The sequence below is a fragment of the Nerophis ophidion genome, linkage group LG21 (genome assembly GCF_033978795.1).
Source record: "Nerophis ophidion isolate RoL-2023_Sa linkage group LG21, RoL_Noph_v1.0, whole genome shotgun sequence".
NCBI classification, from domain to species: Eukaryota; Metazoa; Chordata; class Actinopteri; order Syngnathiformes; family Syngnathidae; genus Nerophis; species Nerophis ophidion.
This window is the reverse complement of record NC_084631.1, coordinates 16,252,426-16,274,462: the sequence shown is the minus strand read 5'-3', so window position 1 is coordinate 16,274,462 and position 22,037 is coordinate 16,252,426. Positions and strand designations below refer to the sequence as shown.

Sequence of the window (22,037 nt, the reverse complement as noted above, 5' to 3'; positions counted from 1 at the left end):
CCCCGCGACCCCAAAAGGGAATAAGCGGTAGAAAATGGATGGATGGATGGAAGTTATATTTTTCCAGAAAATAAACACAGTGTTCAAGATAATAAGGGAACATATCACAAAAATAGGAGATTTCCGGACAATAAAGGACATTTTTGGAAAATAAGCATACTTTTTCGGACATAAATGGGAAAACTATGGGGCATTTTTACAGGAAATAAACCAGTTTATGGTACATAAGTAAAATCTTCCAGATAAAAGTGGAATTATTCAGAAAATAACAGACATAAATACAGAAAATAACGAGATTTTTTTGCAAAATAAACACAATTTAAAATGGTAAGGGAAAAACAGCCAGAAAATAAGATGTTTTTTTGTCCAAAATATTGAAAATATTTTCCAGACAAGAAGGGAAAATGAACAAAATGTTCCAGATAATAAGGAAAAATATCAGGAAAATAAAAAAAATTCCTTCTCCTTAGAATTTTTTGCCAGAAAAAATCAAAAAATTTCCCAGAAAATAAAGGATATTTTGGTTTTGTCAAACACTTTTCATAGAGTCCTGTTACTTAAATTACACGCTTATATTTTTTTGATTAAAAATATAAATACATCTTTTAAAAGTACGATAAAGGAAAATAAGGTAATTTTTTGGGTGAAAATTTACAAAATGTTCAACATAATAAGGGAAGATATCAAGAAAATACGAGATAATGGAAATTTCTTGAAAATGAAGGACATTTTCTGGAAAATAAGCATACTTTGTCAGACATAAAGGGGAGATTTCCATAAACTGTGGCATTTTTACAGAAAATAAGTTGTATTTTATGGAAAAGATTAAAAAGTGAAACTATCCAGAAAATATACATTTTTTTTTTTTTTTTGTAAAATAAGCAAAAAATAGCCAAAAAGCAATGTGCAGTTTCCACAAAATAAACACAATTTTAAATGAAAAGGGAAAACAGCCAGAAAATAAGATTTTTTTTTCCAGAAAATTAGAGAATATGTTCCAGACAAGAAGGAAAATAAACAAAATGTTCCAGATAATACGGAAAAATATCCCGAAGAAAAAAAAAAAAAGTGTTCTCTTTGGAAAATAAGAGATATCCCCAGAAAAAAAGGATTCCCCCCCAGAAAATTAGAGAATATACTCCAGACAAGAAGGGAAAATAAGCAAAATGTTCCAGATAAAGAGGAAAAATATCAGGAAAATAAGAAAATTCACTCTCCTTAGAAAATAAGGGAAATCCCCAGAAAATAATGACTTTTTTCCCGGAAAAAAAAAGAACATTTCCCAGAAAATAAAAGATACTTTTGTTTTGTCAAACACTTTTCACACAGCCCGTTATTTAAATTACACACTTAATATTTTCAAATAAAAAAATAAATACATCTTTGAAAAGTATGAATGGTTTCGGGGATTGTGACGTTCATCGCCCTTGGGAATGACTCTTACCTTTTTTTTTAAAGCAGGTTGGAGGATTGTAACAAAGTGCAGACAAACAACTGCCGTTTAGGCCACAATGTTTATTCAGTAGTGTTGTTTCAACTCATAGGTACAATACTGTCAGCTTTTGCAAGACTAAAAAAAAAATGTTACCATGACAGTCATCCACGCACACTGAATGCCAGTCGACCCCTAACACGCTCACTGTGAGCACACTTTTTTTCTTTTCTTTTTTTTTTTCCAAATGGTAGGCACTTTGTAGGTTTAAAACATTAGTGAATATACATTTATATATATTTTTTATATATATATATATACTATATTTATATATATATATTTTCATGTACTAATAAGCAACTGGACAGAAAAGAAAAAGAAAGATGGGGTGGTAGGAATACTGTGAGTCTTTGGGTTTATCAACATAGTTCATGAGTACAGTACCTAGAGGACAAGAAATGAGGACGTTGAAAAGAAACGGAAACACGTCGGATGACAGAACAGGAAAAAAAAAACTGAGGAGAGGTGGAGGGGGCCACGCCTAACGAGTGGTTTACATTTTTTAACCGATTTCTTAATCGTCCTTGCTTAAGTTAGACAGCTGTACGGCGAACTGAGTTTTCAATTGTACCCCTCAGTCATACATTTTTGTACTTCACACATGCTAACTCTTCGCATGCTAACATTAGCATATTTTGCATCCGTACACCATTGTCCTATAACTTGATACTTGACACATGCTAACGGTTAGCATGCTAACATTAGCATATTTTGCATCCGTACACCAGAGTCCTATCACTTTGTACTTGACACATCCTAACTGTTAGCATGCTAACATTAGCATATTTTGCCTCCGTACACCAGAGTCATGTTAATTGTTAGTATAATAACATTAGCATATTTTGCATCCGTACACCAGAGTCCTATAACTTGGTAGTTGACACATGCTAACTGTTAGCATTTTTTTCATCCGTACTCCAGAGTCCTATAACTTGGTACTTGACACATGTTAACTGTTAGCATGCTAACATTAGCATATTTTGCATCCGTACACCATTGTCCTATAACTTGGTACTTGACACATGGTAACTGTTACCATGCTAACATTAGCATATTTTGCATCCATACACCAAATTCCTGTAACTTGGTACTTGACACATACTATTTATTAGCATGCTAACTGTTAGCATATTTTGCATCCATACTCCAGAGTCCTTGGTACTTCACACATGCTAACTGTTAGCATGCTAATATTAGCATATTTTGCATCCGTACTCCAGAGTCCTTGGTATTTGACACATACTAACTGTTAGCATGCTAACATTAGCATATTTTGCATCCATACACCAAAGTCCTGTAACTTAGTACTTGACACGTGCAAACTGTTAGTATGTTAACATTAGCATATTTTGCATCCATACTCAAGAGTCCTATAACTTGGTACTTGACACATGCTAACTGTTAGCATGCTAACATTAGCATATTTTGCATCCATACACCAAAGTCCTGTAACTTGGTACTTGACACATACTAACTGTGAGCATGCTAACATTAGCATATTTTGCATCCGTACACCAGAGTCCTGTAACTTGGTACTTGACACACGTTAATTGTTAGCATGCTAACTGTAAGCATATTTTGCATCCGTACTCCAGAGTCCTTGGTACTTCACACATGCTAACTGTTAGCATGCTAATATTAGCATATTTTGCATCCGTAGTACAGAGTCCTTGGTACTTGACACATGCTAACAGTTAGCATGCTAAAATTAGCATATTTTGCATCCGTACACCAGAGTCATATAACTTGGTACTTGACACATGTTAACTGTTAGCATGCTAACATTAGTATATTTTGCATCCGTAAACCAGAGTCCTGTAACTTGGTACTTGACACATGCTAACTGGTAGTATGCTAACTGTAGCAACTACAGAGTTGTACAATTTTGTACTTGATACAAAGCTAACTTTGTTAGGCAATTCTTTAGCCTTACACCAAGGGTCGTATAATTTAGTACTTGACACATGCTAACTGTTAACATGCTAACATTAGCGTGATAACCTTTTTTACTAGTTTTGCAACCGTACACACCTCATACTTATAACCTGGTGCTTGACACGTGCTAACTGTTAACATGCAAACATTAACATGCTAATTATTGTTTTTTTTAGCCGTACACCACAAAGTCGTACAACATTGACAAAGTCGTACAACATTGTACTTGACACACGCTGACATATTTTGGAAATTTTACAGCCGTACACCTCGGTCATATAACTTGGTACTTGATATGTGCTAATTGTTAGCGTGCAAACTTTAACGGTGTAAAGTTATTCGCTAATTTTGCAGCTGTACACCACAGAGTCCTAATACTTTTTTACTTGACACGTGCTAACTCTTTCAGACAATTTCGCAGCCGTACACCTCAGAGTCATATACGATAACTCGGTACTTGACACTTGTTAACTGTTAGCATGCCATCAGTGTGATAATCTTTTTCAGTAATTTTGCAGCCGTACCCTCTTCAGTGTCATATAACTTTGTACTTGATACATGTTAACTGCTAGCACATTAATTTTAGCTAATTTTTCAGCCGTACAAATGTTAACTGTTAGCATGCTAATATTGGCGTGATAACCGTTTTCAGTAATGTTTCCGGCCGTACAATCTTCATTGTCGTATAACTTGGTACTTGATACAACACTAACATTAACGTGATACTTTTAGCTAATTTTTTCCAGCCGTTGTGCTTGACACATGCTAATATATTTTAGCCAATTTTACAGCCGTACACCTCAGCCCAATACGTGCTAAAATTAGTGGGGTAAACTTTTTCGATAATTTTGCAGCCATACACAGAGTAACACAACTTTGTACTTGACACGTGCAAACTTTTTTTAGCCAATTTTGCTTGGTAATTGGACACATTTTAACTGTTAGCATGCTAACATTAGCGTGAAAACCGTTTTCAGTAATTTTTCCAGCCGTACACTCTTCATTGTTGTATAACTTGGTACTTGTTACAATGCTAACATTAGCGTGATACTTTTAGCAAATTTTTCCAACCGTACGATACAAAGTCATACAACTTTGTGCATGACACATGCTAACGTATTTTAGCCAATTTTGCAGCCGTACACCTCTGAGTCGTATACGGTAACTCTGTACTTCAACACATGTTAACTGTTAGCATGCTAACATTAGCGTGATAACCGTTTTCAGTCATTTTTCCAGCCGTACACTTTTCATTGTCGTATAACTTGATACAACCCTAACATTAGCATGATACTTTTGGCTAATTTCACCTGCCGAATGCTACAAAGTCATACAACTTTGTGCTTGACATATGCTAACGTATTTTAGCCAATTTTACAACTGTACACCTCAGCTATGTAACTTGGGGCCTAATACGGGCTAAAATCAGCAGGGTGAACTTTTTCGATAATTTTGCAGCCATACACAGAGTCACACAACTTTGTACTTGACACGTGCTAACTTTTTTTTGCCAATTTTGCTTGGTACTTGGACACATTTTAACTGTTAGCATGCTAACATTAGTGTAATAATTTTCCAGCCGTACACTCTTCATTGAACATATAACTTGGTACTTGATGCAACGCTAACATTAGCGTGATACTTTTAGCTAATTTTTCCAGCCATACGCCACAACGTCATACAACTTTGTACTTGACACATACTAACGTATTTTAGCCAATTTTACAGCCGTACACATCTGCCATATAACTTGGTACCCGATACATGCTAAAATTAACAGGGTAAACTTTTTCGATAATTTTGCAGCCATACAGAGTCATACAACTTTGTACTTGACAGATGCTAACTTTTTTTAGCCAATTTTGCTCGGTACTTGGACTCATTTTAACTGTTAGCATGCTAACATTAGCGTGATAACCGTTTTCAGTCATTTTTCCAGCCGTACACTTTTCATTGTCGTATAACTTGATACAACGCTAACATTAGCGTGATACTTTTGTCTACTTTCTCCAGCCGAACGCCACAAAGTCATACAACTTTGTGCTTGACATATGCTAACGTATTTAGACAATTTTACAGCCGTACACCTCTGCCATATAACTTGGTACACGATACGTGATAAAATTAGCGGGTTTTTCGATAATTTTGCAGCCATACACAGAGTCATACAACTTTGTACTTGACACGTGCTAACTTTTTTTATGCCAATTTTGCAGCCGTACACCTTAAAGTCATATACGGCAACTCGGTACTTCGACACATGTTAACTGTTAGCATGCAAACATTAGCGTGATAATTTTCAAGCCGTACACTTTTCATTGTCGTATAACTTTGTACTTAATGCAACGCTAACATTACCCTGATACTTTTAGCTATTTTTTTCCAGTCAAACGCCACAAAGTCATATAACTTTGTGCTTGACACATGCTAACTATTTTAGCCAATTTTACAGCTGTACATATGACTTGGCACTCGACACATGCTAACTATTAGCATGCACATTTTTTTTTAGCTAACTTCGCTAGCGTACACTACAGAGTCATACAACTTGGTACTTGACACATGCTAAGTGTTAGTATGCTAACACTAGCGGGACAACCTTTTTCCCAAATGTTGCAGCCATACGCCTCATATATTCATACAACTTGGTACTTAACACATGCTAACTATTAGCATGCTAATGTTAGCATTTCAGTTCATTTTTCACACGCAATTTTGAAGTAAATTGCATTTTTTTAGTAACAGTATGTGGCGTGGAATAATTACAAAAGCAATTTGACGGACTGATTATCGAATTATAACTTGATTTTTGTCTCTATAGGTGAAGAGAACATTTGAAAGTTAGTTAAAGAAAGCACATTATGGTATCCGAAAGGGTCTCCTTTTGTTTAAGCACTGCCTGGTGGGTTTGTGTCCAGGCGGTCTTAGGGCCCAAAACATCAACACGGGGGCGGGGGGGAAATAAAAGCCGGAAGCGGGGCAGGCCATTGACATCTTTACTGGCCTCGCTCCAATATGACTGAAAAAGAAGGCGGGCGAGGGTAAACAGAGAGGGACAAGAGGCCCGGGAAGGGTAAAAAACCCCCAAAAAGGATGGTAGTTTGGCGAGAGTGCAGTCCGTAAACACATTGAGGGGGTTTATGGGAGCCCAAATAAAAAAAAAAAAAAACGGAACTCGGACCCCTGGCACACTTATTCCTCCGTCCCTTAAGCGCAAAATTCTTGGGTGTGAAGATGAAAACGCGTCAAAGAAAAAAACTGCAAAAATGGATGTGAGAGCAGAAAAAGGAGGACATTTTAACAGCGTTGACTATTAACAGCGTCATCAAAACTAGCAAGGCATTTTCCCAAATGGGCGAAAAGATAAATTAATAATACAACTTTAACATCAGACATGCTAGGACATAAAAAAAAAAAAAAAACATAAAAGTAGGATTGATCATTCAGTTATTAGATTTTGTCTTGACCTGCTAAACGTGACTAAACACAGAAGTCGGCTTTACAAATCCCGTTATTTTTTCAAATCTTTCTATAATACACGGGCAAAAAAAAAAACATAAGAAGGGGGATAAAAGATCTTAACTATGCAAACGTTTGCCATTATGTTAATTTTTCTTTTGCGGCAGCTCAGGCGGCCTTTGGGTGGGCGGGGGGTTTTTTTGTTTTGTTTTGCGGTCTTATGACGAGTGGGCGGGACCTTTTAGGCGTAGAACTCCTTGGTGGGGGCCTTCTGGTAGGCCGCGCCGGCGGGTTTCCTCTCGCCCAGGTCGTAGCTGCCCTCGTCCTTCTTGCGCATGCGGTAAACCAGCAGCAGGATGAGGAAGATGGCGAACAGGAATCCAATCACGCCGCCGGCAATAACCGCTAAAAAAACAAACAAAAAAAGAAACCACGAAAAAATAATGTTAAAGGCGTCCACATTCAGCTACTGCAACTCCATTGCTAGAGATTACCGATAATGGCTTTTTTGCCGATATCCAATATTCCAATATTGTCCAACTCGTAACTACCGATTCCAATATCAACCGATACAGATATATACAGTCGTGGAATTAACGTTTTGAGACATGTCCTACAACTACAGCACCAGTATTGTGCTGCTGAAGCAAGTCCGTTTTTAAAATTTTTGTGTAAGGGTCCTTACAACATTTTAGCGAAAAAACTTTTTCCAAAATTATGCATTTTCTTCTATTTTCGGGTTTTATCAGGACTCCTGATACTTAGAGACATCTCCTACAACTACAGCACCAGTATTGTGCTGCTGAAGCAAGTCGGTTTTTAAAATTTTTGTGTAAGGGTCCTTACGACATTTTAGCAGAAAAAAAGTTCTCCAAAAATATGCATTTTCTGCTATTTTCGAATTTTGTCAGGACTCCTGATGATGTTTAGAGACATCTCCTACAACTATAGCACCAGTATTGTGCTGCTGAAGCAAGTCCGTTTTTAAAATGTTTGTGTAAGGGTCTTTACTACATTTTAGCAAAAAAAGTTTTCCAAAAATATGCATTTTCTGCCATTTTTGGGTTTTTCTGCACTCCTGATTACGTTTTTAGCCATATCCTACAACTACAGCATCAGTATTGTGCTGCTGAAGCAAGTCCGTTTATTTTTTTATTTTTGTGTAAGGGTCCTTACGACGTTTTAGCGAAAAAAAGTTTTCCGAAAATATGCATTTTCTGCTATTTACGGGTTTTATCAGGACTCCTCATGATATTTTGAGGCATCTCCTAAAACTACAGCACCAGTATTGTGCTGCTGCAGCTAGTCCGTTTTTTTTTTAGTTTTGTGTAAGAGTCCATATGACATTTTAGCGAAATTTTTTTTTACGAAAATATACATTTTCAGCTATTTTCAAGTTTTATCAGGACTCCTGGTGATGTTTAGAGACATCTCCTACAACTACAGCACCAGTATTGTGCTGCTGAAGCAATTCGGTTTTTAAAATTTTTGTGTAAGGGTCCTTACGACATTTTAGCGAAAAAAAAGTTCCCCAAAAATATGCATTTTCTGCTATTTTCGGGTTTTATCAGGACTCGTGATGATGTTTAGAGACATCTCCTACAACTACAGCACCAGTATTGAGCTGCTGAAGCAAGTTTGTTTTTAAAATTTTTGTGTAAGGGTCCTTACGAAATTTTACCAAAAAATGTTTTCCAAAAATATGCATTTTCTGCTCTTTTCGGGTTTTATCAGCACTCTTAGAGACATCTCCTACAACTACAGCAACAGTATTGTGCTACTGCAGCAAGTCCGTTTTTTTAATTTATTTTTGTGTAAGGGTCCTTACGAAATTTTAGCGAAAAAAAGTTTTCCAAAAATATGCATTTTCTGCTATTTTCGGGTTTTATCAGGACTCCTGATGATGTTTAGAGACATCTCCTACGACTACAGCAGTGGTTCTCAAATGGGGGTACGCCTACCCCTGGGGGTACTTGAAGGTATGCCAAGGGCTACGTTAGATTTTTTAAAAATCTTCGAAAACTAGCAACAATTCAAAAATCCTTTAGAAATATATTTTATGAATAATATTTAAAAAAAATATGAATGTAAAGTTTATAATCTGTGAAAAGAAATGCAACAATGCAATATTCAGGGTTGGCAGCTAGATTTGTTTGTGGACATGTTCCATAATAATGAAGATTTATTTTTTTCTGAAAAAAAATGTTTAGAATTAAGTTCATGAATCCAGATGGATCTCTATTACAATCCCCAAAGAGGGCACTTTAAGTTGATGATTACTTCTATGTGTAGAAATCTTTATTTATAATTGAATAACTTGTTTATTTTCAACACGTTTTTAGTTATTTTTATATCTTTTTGTCCAAATAGTTCAAGAAAGACCACTGCAAATGAGCAATATTTTGCACTGTTATACAATTTAATAAATCAGAAACTGATGACATAGTGCTTTATTTTACTTCGTTATCTCTTTTTTTTCAACCAAAAATGCTTTGCTCTCATTAGGGGGTATTTGAGTTAAAACATTTTTCCCAGGGAGTACATCACTGAAAAAAGGTTGAGAACCACTGAACTACAGGACCAGTATTGAGCTGTTGAAACAAGTCAGTTTTTAAAATTTTTGTGTAAGGGTCCCCCCTTACAACTTTTTAGTAAAGATGTCCGATAATGGCTTTTTTACCGATATCCGATATTCAGATATTATCAAACTCTTAATTATCGATACCGATGTCAACCGATACTGTGGAATTAACACATTATTATGCCTAAGTTTGTTGTGATGCCCTGCTGGATCCATTAAACAATGTAACAAGGTTTTTCAAAATAAATCAACTCAAGTTATGGAAAAAAAATGCCAACATAACACTGCCATGTTTATTATTGAAGTCACAAAGTGCATAATTTTTTTTAACATGCCTCAAAACAGCAGCTTGGAATTTGGGACACACTCTCCCTGAGAGAGCATGAGGAGGTTGGGGGGGGAGGTGTATATTGTAGCGTCTCTGAAGAGCTAGTGCTGCAAGGGTTTCTGGGTATTTGTTCCGTAATGAAGTGAATTATATTTATATAGCGCTTTTCTCTAGTGACTCAAAAGGCTTTATATTGTGACACCCAATATTTAAAACCGGTGTGGGTGGCACCAATAGCAGGTGGGTAAAGTGTCTTGCCCAAGGACACAAGAGCAGTGACTAGGTTGGCAGAAGCGGGGTTCGAACCTGGAACCCTCAAGTTGCTGGCACAGCCACTCTACCAACCGAGGTATACCGCCCGTATGTGTTTATGTCGTGTTACGGTGCAGATGTTCTCCTGAAATGTGTTTGTCATTCTTGTTTGGTGTGGGTTCACAGTGTGGCACCTATTTGTAACAGTGGTTAAGTTGTTTATAGGGCCACCCTCAGTGTGACGTGTCTGGGTGTTGACCGAGTATGCCTTGCATTCACTTGTGTGTGTGATATGTGACTGAGCCGGCACGCAAAGGCACTTTCTTTAAAGTTTATTGGTGCTGTTCTTCTCCCTACGTCAGTGTACACAGCGGCGTTTTAGTCAAAAATGTTAGTTTTTGAAACCGATAATGATCATTTCCGATATTACTTTTTAAAGCATTTATCGGCCGATAACATCGGCCTGCCTATATTATCGGACATCTCTATCCATTACCAATACTAATTCACCCCAAAGGTTGGCCACATACAATACAGGCCAAAAGTTTGGACAAACGTTCTCATTTCAACGTGTTTTCTTTATTTTCATGACTATTTCCATTGTAGATTGTCACTGAAAGCATCAAAACTATGACACCTGTAAAGTGAAAACCATTTCAGGTCTCCCTCTTAAAGCTTATCAAGAGAATGCCATGAGTCTGCAAAGCGGTAATCAGAGCAAAGGGTGGCTATTTTCAAGAAACTAAATTTAAAACATGTTTTCAGTTATTTCACCTTTTTTTTTGTTAAGTACATAACTCCACATGTGTTCATTCATAGTTTTGATGCCTTCAGTGACAATCTACAATGCAAATAGTCACTGATATACATGCACTGTATATCAGTATTTTTTAACCACTAGTGTACTTTGAGATATTGTCTGGTGTGCCGTGGGAGATTATGTAATTTCACTTAATTGGGTTGAAAATATTTTTTATTATAATGAGCAAATGTGCCATTTTTGAGTGTCTGTGCTGTCTAGAGCTTGGCATATCAGTAGGTGGCAGGAGGTAGCTGATTGCTTTGTTGATGTCAGGAACATGGTTTGTTGTCGTTATCACAATATGCGGGAGGCAGCGTGAAGGTAAAAAGGTATCTAATGCTTAAACCAAAAATAAAAAAAAGGCATGTGCCGCTAAGAAAAGGCATTGAAGCTTAGGCATAGCTATGCTCAACGAAGCTAAAATTGAACTGTAAAATAAACAAAAGCATAATGCTGGACAACAACAAAGACTTACAGTGAGTGGAGCAGCAGACGGTGTCCACAAAGTACATCCGTACATGACAATCAACAACAAAATAGGAGGGGCAAGACAAGAACTAAAACGCGAGAAACAAGAAAACACCCAAAAACTTTTGACCAGGGCTGTATGTGTTAGTGATTGCTATAAAGTGGAAAATGGGTAGGATTAAATGTGAAGTATATTATATTTATATAGCACTTTTCTTTAGTGACTCAAGGCGCTATTACACAGTGAAACCCAATATCTAAGTTACATTTAAACCAATGCAGATGGCACTGGTAGCAGGTGGGTAAAGTGTCTTGCCCAAGGACACAGCGGCAGTGACAAGGATGGCGGAAGCGGGGATCAGACCTGGAAACCTCAAGTTGCTGGCACGGCCGCTTTACCAACCGAACTATACCGCCCCATAAATAAACTGTGCTTCTTCCTACTCCTTTTAAGGCATGCTGTTAAGAGAAATTGAAGTATGTGAAGTATCAAATTGAAACCCTGTAGATGTTCAATATAAACTTCAACCAAGTGGTATTTGGTGGAAAAAGAAAAAGTTTGAGAACCACTGCTCTACTTGATTGAATCGATTAATCGTTGCAGCCCTCGAAAAAAATAATTGTGTTTGCCGTATTTTTCGGACTATAAGTCGCAGTTTTTGCGACTTATACTCAGGAGTGACTTATGTGTGAAATGATTAACACATTACCGTAAAATATCAAATAATATTAATTCGCTCATACACGGAAGAGACTAGACATATAAGATTTCATGGGATTTAGCGATTAGGAGTTACAGATTGTTTGGTAAACATTTAGCATGTTTTATATGTTATAGTTATTTGAATGACTCTTACCATAATATGTTACGTTAACATACCAGGCACCTTCTCAGTTGGTTATTTATGCGTCATATAATGTACACTTATTCAGCCTGTTGTTCACTATTCTTTATTTATTTTAAATATCCTTTCAGATGTCTATTCTTGGTGTTGGGTTTTATCAAATACATTTCCCCCAAAAATGCGACTTATACTCCAGTGCGACTTATATATGTTTTTTTCTTCTTTATTATGCATTTTCGGCAGGCGCGACTTATACTCCGGAGCGACTTATACTCCGGAGCGACTTATACTCCCAAAAATAGGGTATGTCTGTTGCCATATTGTGCAGCCCTACGCTGTAGTTCCTTGCGTACCAACAGTTACCACAAGTCTGTGATTTTATTTTCTTATTGCACACGATTGCGAAATAACCACCATGGGGCCCCAAAAAGTTGCAGTTTGATAAAGAAGGTGAGAAACTATTGAATTCAAGAAAGAACTCCAAAGCTAGTGTCTGTGGGGCAATTTATAATGGAACTGCAATAAGCCTTACAAACAAAAACAAAAAACATTGCATACAGCACTTGTCTGACCAATAAGAAGCGTTTTGTTTCTTCATAATCCTGTTTCAAGCATCTCTCTGTGGAATAGATCAGTTTAATGAGGTTTCAGTGTGCTTATTAATGTGCATTTAATGTGGTGGTGGAAGAAAACAACAAGTCATACTCATATTAAAGCAGTTTTAGTACAAAGTCATCTATTTGGGCTAACCGTGAATAGAATCCACCCAGACCTCATTAAGGAACTCCCAACCTCCCGGCCAGGACTTATGTTCCGAACCGGTCGCCACAGTCTTGTTTCACAAGATCCGATGCTGTGTCCTAATTTGTTGCACGTCTGCACTCTGCTTTTCTTTCCTCATATCGACTGACCAATCGGTGAAGAGCGCTCGCCTGCTGGGTGTCAGGGGGAAAGTAACAAAGTGCAAAGAATGGGGTGTTTTAAAGAAGTGCATGAAGAGTAATTGTTGTAATTAGGCATGGCCGTTATGGGCTAAAATCGAAATATTGCCGTCTTGGATGATAATGGTATGCAGTACAGGCCAAAGGTTTGGACACACCTTCTCATTCAGTGCGTTTTTGTTTTATTTTCATGACTATTTACATTGTAGATTGTCACTGAAGGCATTCACACTATGAGTGAACACGTGGAGTTACAATGGTGGTCAAAAGTTTACATACACTTGTAAAGAACATAATGTCATGGTTGTATTGTGTTTCCAATTATTTCTACAACTTATTTTTTTGTGATAAGAGTGGTTGGCGCACATAGTCACAAAAAAACATTCATGATGTTTGATTCTTTTATGAATTTATTATGGGTCTACTGAAAATGTTAGCAAATCTGCTGGGTCAATAGTGTAGGTGCAGCAATGTTAATATTTGCTTACATGTCCCTTGGCAAGTTTCACTGCAATAAGGCGCTTTTGGTAGCCATCCACAAGCTTCAGGCTAGCTTCTGCTTGAATTTTTGACCACTCCTCTTGACAAAACTGGTGCAGTTCAGCTAAACTTGTTTTTTTTTTGACATGGACTTGTTTCTTCAGCATTGTCCACACATTAAGGCCATTCTAAAACCTTACTTTTAGCTTGAATTAGCCATTCCTTTCAACTTTTGAAGTGTGTTTGGGGTCATTGTCTCCGGGATGATGATTTTAGATTGTCCTGAAGAATTTGGAGGTAATCCTCCTTTTTCATTGTACAATTTACTCTCTGTAAAGCACCAGTTTCTATTGGCAGCAAAACAGGCCCAGAGCATAATATTACCACCACCATGCTTGACGGTAGGGTTGGTGTTCCTGGGGTTGAAGGCCTCACCTTTTCTCCACCAAACATATTGCTGGATATTGTGGCCAAACAGCTCAATTTTCGTTTCATCTGACATCACATGGACAAAGATAAGACCTTCTGGAGGAAAGTTATGTGGTCAGATGAAACAAAAATTGAGCTGGTTGGCCACACCAATCAGTTCATCACAAAAAAATAAGAGATGCAAACATCATTGGAAACCTTAAGAAAGCCATTACAATATTAACTTTACAAGTGTATGTTAACTTTGGACCACGATTGTATGTACTTAACAAAAAAAGGTGAAGTTGCTTTATTACAAGCGAGCATCATTATTCAGGACTGCAGTACCCGGAGGAGGTTAAGTCGAAAAAAATTAGCCACTCCTAACCTGGAGAGGCCAAACCACAGTCTTATATTCCTTCTTCCTGCGCCTGAGTGTGTGTTAATTCAGAAGAACACGACCTGACCATGTAAGGAGATGTTCATCTGGAAGTGTCTTCAAAACAACTCATTTAAGTCACAACCTAAATGTTGGCTTTGAGCCAGACAGGTAGTCTTTTCTTAAAGATACGGCTATCACTTTTGCATTCCAAAGTCCCAAATAGAGCCTCTTTTCCTATGAAAAGTGATCCAATCCACCTGCGAATGTCAAACTAAAGGGCCTTATCTAATTATGTGCTCAAACTGAAAAAAAGACCATTTAATTAAACTTGGTTTGCATTCTCCAAGTTGGATATGAATCTTCACCATAGGCAAAACATGGTATGAGTTAATTAATAAACTTCAAACTGAAAACATGTTTTATATTCTAGTTTCTTCAAAATAGCCACCCTTTGCTCTGATTACTGTATTGCACACTCGTGGTATTCTCTCGATGAGCTTCAAGAGGTAGTCACCTGTAGGGGTATTCATTTCCCAGGTGTCATAGTTTTGATGCCTTCAGTGACAAGCTACAATGTAAATAGTCATGACAATAAAGAAAACTCATTGAAATGAGAAGGAGTGTCCAAACGTTTAGCTTGTACTGTAAATCATAATATGTCATTACCATGAATTAATTTAAGTGGACCCCGACTTAAACAAGTTGAAAAACAAGCGAGCGTCAATATTCAGGACTGCAGTACCCGGAGGAGGTTAAGTCGAAAAAAATTAGCCACTCCTAACCTGGAGAGGCCAGGTTCATTACCATGAATTAATTTACGTGGACCCCGACTTAAACACGTTGAAAAACTCATTGGGGTGTTACCATTTAGTGGTCCTTTGTACGGAATATGTATTGAACTGTACAATCTACTAATAAATGTTTCAATCAATCAATCATTTGGTATTTAAATTCCAATGGAATAATTCCAAAACGGGTTACAAAGCTCTTCATATTGCTGTTCATCATTTCCTCAAAACTATTATTAATCTATTTGCTAATTTAGTGGTATAGGTGGTTACTTACTGTTGCAACATGTTTATACCTACACTTCTGTTAAAATATAGTAAGAATTTTTTCTTGTGTTGTTTGGATACTTTACATTAGTTTTAGGCGATACTACAGAGTTGGGTATTGATCCAACACTAAGTCGTTAGAGGGGGAGTATTGGTCATTATTGTTGAAATTTTCCAAGTCAATTTTTAGTTCAATTATAATCGGACAAAACACATGATGGTGTAACAATATTCATGGAATATTTAAAATATATCTGATTTAAATACCTTTTTGGCCAACTGTGTCCAGGGACTTATTTCCTGAGAACAAAAATATGATTTTTTTTTTTATTATAAATAATGATGATATACTTTGTATCGATCCACCCACTTTTGTTTACATTCAAGAGACGAACTCGCGGTGACCAGTCAGCAAATCCTCCTACGCTGTGTTTTGTAGCATGTTCAGCTAATTTCCATCCTCCGGTGATAATACTACTTGAAAGAAACAATAGTTTATTTTCCGCAGCAATGGAGGCGAGGATTGCTGACTTAGAAGTGGCTTTCCACCTTGACGAACATTAGTCGCTGGCAAAGGCTGTAACGATACCAAAATCTTACGGTCAATATTGTCACGGTATTATTGTGGGATTGTCCCCCCCAAAAATAGGACTTTGTAAAAACGTCATTGTGTGTAAAATGAAGTGGCAGGAATGTTTAGGACAAGGGCGTCAAACTCATTTTCATCGTGGGCCACATCGCAGATAACAAAGCCTTTGGAGGGCCTCTTCATGAAAATATTGCACAGTTTCTATTGTTTTTAATTATTATCGTTGTTTACCAACAAACTAATGGAAAACCTGCTTTGAAGTCAAAAGTCAAAGTGACAACTTAATTTCGGCTAGTGTACAATTATCATAAGAAAAAGGGTTTGAATCACACAAAGGCAAAAAATACAGTAGGAACGGGATTGAGAAGGCACTATTTGGTTTACTTGACACATGAAACGTGACAAATTGGGGGAATGCACTATCCACTTTAGGCGCCATTCCAACTTTGACCACAGCGTCAGTTCCTGTGTACTTTCCGTCATTTTCAGCGGACTGCATTGCGAAATGATTAACCCCTCCTCTTCCTCTCATGCGAGGTCCACCCAAGAATGGGGCCTTTTAAATATCCCTTTCCTACTGTCTTGTTGCATCAAGTAATTCAGTTAAAGTTAAAGTACAAATGATTGTCACACACACACAAGGTGTGGTGAAATTTGTTCTCTGCATTCGACCCAGTGGGCAACAGCGGTGCCAAGAAGAATTTTTGGTGATTATTAATTATTAAATAATATTGAGTTAAGGGCTAAATTTGTTTGCCTCTGTGCTTTTTTCGGTCCAAATTTAGATACATTATTTAATAAAGATGAAATAAAATTGTTGCACATTGTTTCCGGGCAATGGCGGGCCACGAAGAATAATGGGGAGGGCCAGATGTGGGCCCCTGGCCTTGAGTTTGACACATGTGTTTTAGGATAAATATTTATGATTCCAAACATATACTTTTAAGTGCATCCACTGTTTAAAGCAAATATAAAAAACAAACTTACTATTGAGTGTCTTTAAAATGACAATTTAAACATTCAGTGTAAGAATCGTAAAACAATAATGTTCAAATGTTACTTCCTGAGAAGCAGTGTCCTTTGCAGTGTTTTTATTTTTATTTTTATATATATCAGTTTGGAAAACGCTGTGTTTCTGAAAAGTTAACTGAGAATTGAACTATTAACTGTCACTGCTGGTTACACCAGGCCGTGCCTTATGTGAGTTGTAGTTTATTTTCAGGCCGGCCAATGCAAAAGCGGCAGAAAAAAACTACACCGAGTTTGTTTTTTTTGACACTGGCACATGTCACGGCATTATTTTAAAACTGCATATTTACAATACCGTTACCTCCCTAACTCATACTATTAAAAATTGGCCAAATTTACATAATTTATGTCGTGACATATTGCATGAAAGAAGTTATTTGGAGCTGACTAATTGGATTCTAGACACGACACATACAGACAATGTGCCAATCAAAAGGGGCGAGCTGCCGACGCCAAGCCAGGCTGCCAGAAACAACAAAGCGGAAGAGAGGTGCTAATCAAGCGTTCAACTCCGCCATGCAGGGGAGACAGACGGGATCAGACGTAGCACATGGTGTTTGTGTTCTCAAACGAGGAAGCAGGCGCCTGAAAACACCCACAACGGTGTGAACTCTGCACGGTCCCAAGGAGGAAGACATGCAGAGTTTATCAGAAGCATTTATTCGGAGAAGTGGATCAGGTGAGAGACTTAAAGGAAAAGTCTAGCGAGATTCCCAGGATTGAGCACCCTCGCAATGTGCTGACACAACAGCAACCTAAACTCCTTTGTCATTTATTTGTTTAGATTGCACTTCAAATTAGATTGACATTGAAACTATCTAAAGGAGGCAATTTTTTTTTGCAAAAAAGTAATAAAAAATTAAACAGTTGGACAATCAAAAGTTTAGAGGTGAAATTAAGCTTATAGGACATTTTAGCTTATTTCTGACATTTCACCCAGAAGTAAAATGTTATGATATTGGAGTGTGATGTTATTCTTTTCACAAAAAGTTTGACACGTGTTGCTGTTGTATGCCACATACCTGCTAACACCTCTGTCCTTTGGAAGAGGCTTTCGGTGCGGACCTCGATGGGCTCAATGGGCTCCTGGGCCGAGCCGGGTGCACTAGTTGTACTGGTCATCTGGTTCCTCTGCATGTCCTCTGTAACAGGCACTGGAGCCTGGATTGGAAAAGAGGGTAGATATATTATACTACTTTGTTGACAAAATAACTAAGAATGTGCCAATAAACAATAAAATACAGTAGCATAGTAGGCCCAAAAACACATTAAAAGCAAGGCAGAGGTTTTATTTAACGAGTGTATCCAATACTGTTGGCCACTGTAACATTACACACAGTTTGAACAGTAACACTGTGTTTTAAAACACTACTTAAATCATGTGATTCTTTGGCGTACCACTAGATGGAGCCCGTACCGCAATTTGAAAATCACTGCATTATGGAACTGAAAATGTTTTATGGCAAGTAACTAAAGTAAACATAAAAGTAACCCATTTTTATAAAGGTACATATATAGTTATATATGTGAGTGTGTGTGTGTATGTATATATATATATATATATATATATATATATATATATTTATATATATATATATATATATATATATATATATATATATATATATATATATATATATATATATATATATATAAAAGTATTTAGTCAGCCACCGATTGTGCAAGTTCTCCCACTTAAAATGATGACAGAGGTCTGTAATTTTCATCATAGGTACACTTCAACTGTGAGAGACAGAATGTGAAAAAAAAATCCAGGAATTCACATTGTTGGAATTTTGAAGAATTTATTTGTAAATTATGGTGGAAAATAAGTATTTGGTCAACCATTCAAAGCTCTCACTGATGGAAGGAGGTTTTGGCTCAAAATCTCACGATACATGGCCCCATTCATTCTATCCTTAACATGGATCAATCGTTCTGTCCCCTTAGCAGAAAAACAGCCCCAAAGCATGATGTTTCCACCCCCATGATTCACAGTAGGTATGGTGTTTTTGGGATGCAACTCAGTATTCTTCTTCCTCCAAACACGACGAGTTGAGTTTATACCAAAATTGATACATGGATGATACAGCAGAGGATTGTGAGAATTTCATGTGGTCAGATGAAACCGAAATATAACTTTTTGGTATAAACTCAACTCGTCAGGTGCATGAGGCGGCGGTTAACTACGACAAGTAAAGAAGTGTGCTGTGTGCAGGATTGATAGCCTCGGATGGGAGATATTTATGTTTGTTAATGGACACTTTAAGTTTGATTATTCCACACCCTGCTCTTCCTACAAAGATATGTGCAATAAATGCCCTTTTCGGCTTTTTGCAAACTTACTCCTGTGTCTTGGTGAGAATCAGGTGCCACAATGTACAGTATATGTATATATATATGTATATATACAAACGGGTGTATTTGTGTATATGTGTATATATATATATATATATACATATACTGTATATATATACAGACACACACATATATATATATACATATGCACAGTATATATATACATATATATATATATATATACTGCATATATATATAAATATACTGTATACATACAGACACACACATATGTATGTATATATATATATATATACACATAGACATATGTATATATACATATACACACACACACACACACATATATATACATATACATACAGACATATGTGTATATATACATACACACACACACTATATATATATATATATATATATATATATATATATATATATATATATATAGTACATTAGAGGTGGCTTCGCACTGTGAATGGATAACGTGTTCGCTGCAGCTTCCTCTCATATTCGGATTAGAGTTCAGGTAAGAGTCCTGGATATGTGTAACAAAGAATATGGAAATGTAATTGTGTCTCCTTGAGGGTGTATCCTTTTCGAAGAAATCTTCAATCTTTAATGTAAACACTGCAACACAGATGGTGTAAAGCTCATCAGCCGTTAGCCGATAAGTTTTAAAAGGCAAATATCGGCCCATGATCCAATCCCATGACCAGGATATTTATACAAATAACAGAATTGCCTTTAGAGTTTAACAATGCACGTTTATTTTGTTTGGAGGATACATGCTGGGTACCGAGATCTACCGCACTATCCATAAACGTCCCTCAAACATTGAATCCAGGAAAGTTCAACCTTCAATGGCCGGCGAAGGAATAAACTGGGATGCTTGAACAGATTCAAGCACCTTCCGAAGTAGGCAAGAGGAAGAGTTGCATCTGGAACGAGTCCAGGTCGGACTTAGGGTTATCCCTCGCTTTTGTGTCCGAGACAGCAGGTAGGCCTCAATTTAGTGAAGCCTTGACAACTAATCCCAAACAGATGTAGGATCTACTGTCGTGTATTAAGATCATGGCACACGAGCGACATGCAGCACGGTACCAGGTTACAGGATGTGCCAGAGATTGGTTGTCAGGTACAACTTCCAAAAGCACTAATGACACAAGCTAATATGTCTGTGCCTATTAAATCCACATACCCTTTCTTACATTTAAAGCGCTTACATTTAACTGCGTTGACTGACAACAAATAATTAAATATGAGCTACGTGTGGGTGTGAGTGAACATTGTTACCATGAGAACTGTGCTGCTTGCTGATGGAGGGAATGGTGTTCCGACTTTATTGGTGTTAAACACATGGATTCACTGTTTTCATCTCTTTAATCTCGGACTGCATTTTAGGGCTCACTAAGGTACGCCCTGCATCCATTGCACTCAACCAAGGGTTTTAAAAATGCAATCGCACAAAGGGACATTTAAAGCAGACTTTAGATCGCGGGTGAAAACCGGATTACTTGGTTACTCATTTTAATTGTTAGTGGTTGTTGATCGACCCATCTTCTCGTCATCGTTTAAACATAAGAGCAAAAGCTACGATATTTCATACACGGATAAAAACATCGGAATCTGAGAGGTGGACTAGTGCAATTTACGGTGGTCTCCCGCTGAGTCTGGAAGAAGTCTGAGGATGTGTCTAAGAAGCAGGTATTTCCCAGAATACCTTGTTAGACTTAGACTTTGACTTAGACTTCCTTTTATTGTCATTAAAATTTGAACTTTACAGTACATATAGGAACAACATTGTGTTGCATTCGCTCGTTGTAGTGGAGGATAAAAGAGCAATAAGGTGCAGATATAAATAAATAGATTACCGTCCAGAAAAATATATTACACTTTTTCTTATGCATCCACGTTTATGGATGTATGTTATATTGTATTTATATTCCAGCGAGTTTATCCATTTTTAGGGGGGAATTGACGGAATTATTTTGATGAGTCTGATGGCCTAAGGAAAGAAGCTGTTACAGAACCTGAAGGTTCTGCTACGGAGGCTGCGGAACCTCTTTCTAGAGTCTAGCAGTGAAAACAGTCCTTGGTGGGGGTGGGAGGAGTCTCTGCCGATTTTCTGACCCCTGGTCAGGCAGCGGCTAAATGTTGCGGTTAATAGTATTCGATCTTACATTTTTGTTATTTATACATTCTGAATAAATTATGTGATAGTGTTAATTAGTCAAATAGACGGAATTAAGTCTGGAAGAATTTTAAAATGCTCCCTTCGGTGTTAATGTTCAATCTATCAAAAGATGGATTTAATAATATCAAAATCATATTACAGTAGGGCTGGGCGAGACATCAATATATCGCAGGTTTGTCTCTGTGCGATATAGAAAAGAACTGTATCATGATATTGGAGTATACGTTCTCACGTAGTTGCTTTTAACTGCGGGGCATTACACTGCATGTTTGTCCCTCTTTCTTGTCTCTCCTTCTCACATATACGTAAAACAAGCGCACCTTCTTACACACGTCACGTGTGCAACGTCACACGCTCCCGCGGAGCAGAAAGGTAGCGACATGGTAACATTAGCTGTGATGATAACGGTGTGGTGCGGGTAATAATACAAGAGAGAGAAGGTGCAAATCTGGTAACAAATGGAGGAACAATTACCGTATTTTCG

The 22,037-nt window shown here is 37.2% G+C and overlaps 1 protein-coding gene across 1 annotated transcript in view; it reads right to left on the bottom strand.

Moving 5' to 3' along the window:
* Window positions 1-1,500: 1,500 nt before the first annotated feature.
* Window positions 1,501-22,037, bottom strand: part of sdc2 (syndecan 2) — a 127,212-nt gene continuing 106,675 nt past the window's right edge. The window contains exons 4-5 of the mRNA XM_061882057.1: window positions 18,069-18,207; window positions 1,501-7,291 (exon numbers count right to left, since the gene is read on the bottom strand). Of these exons, the coding sequence (XP_061738041.1) occupies window positions 7,128-7,291; window positions 18,069-18,207 (303 nt within the window). The 3' untranslated portion in view covers window positions 1,501-7,127. The remainder of the gene's footprint in view (window positions 7,292-18,068; window positions 18,208-22,037) is intronic.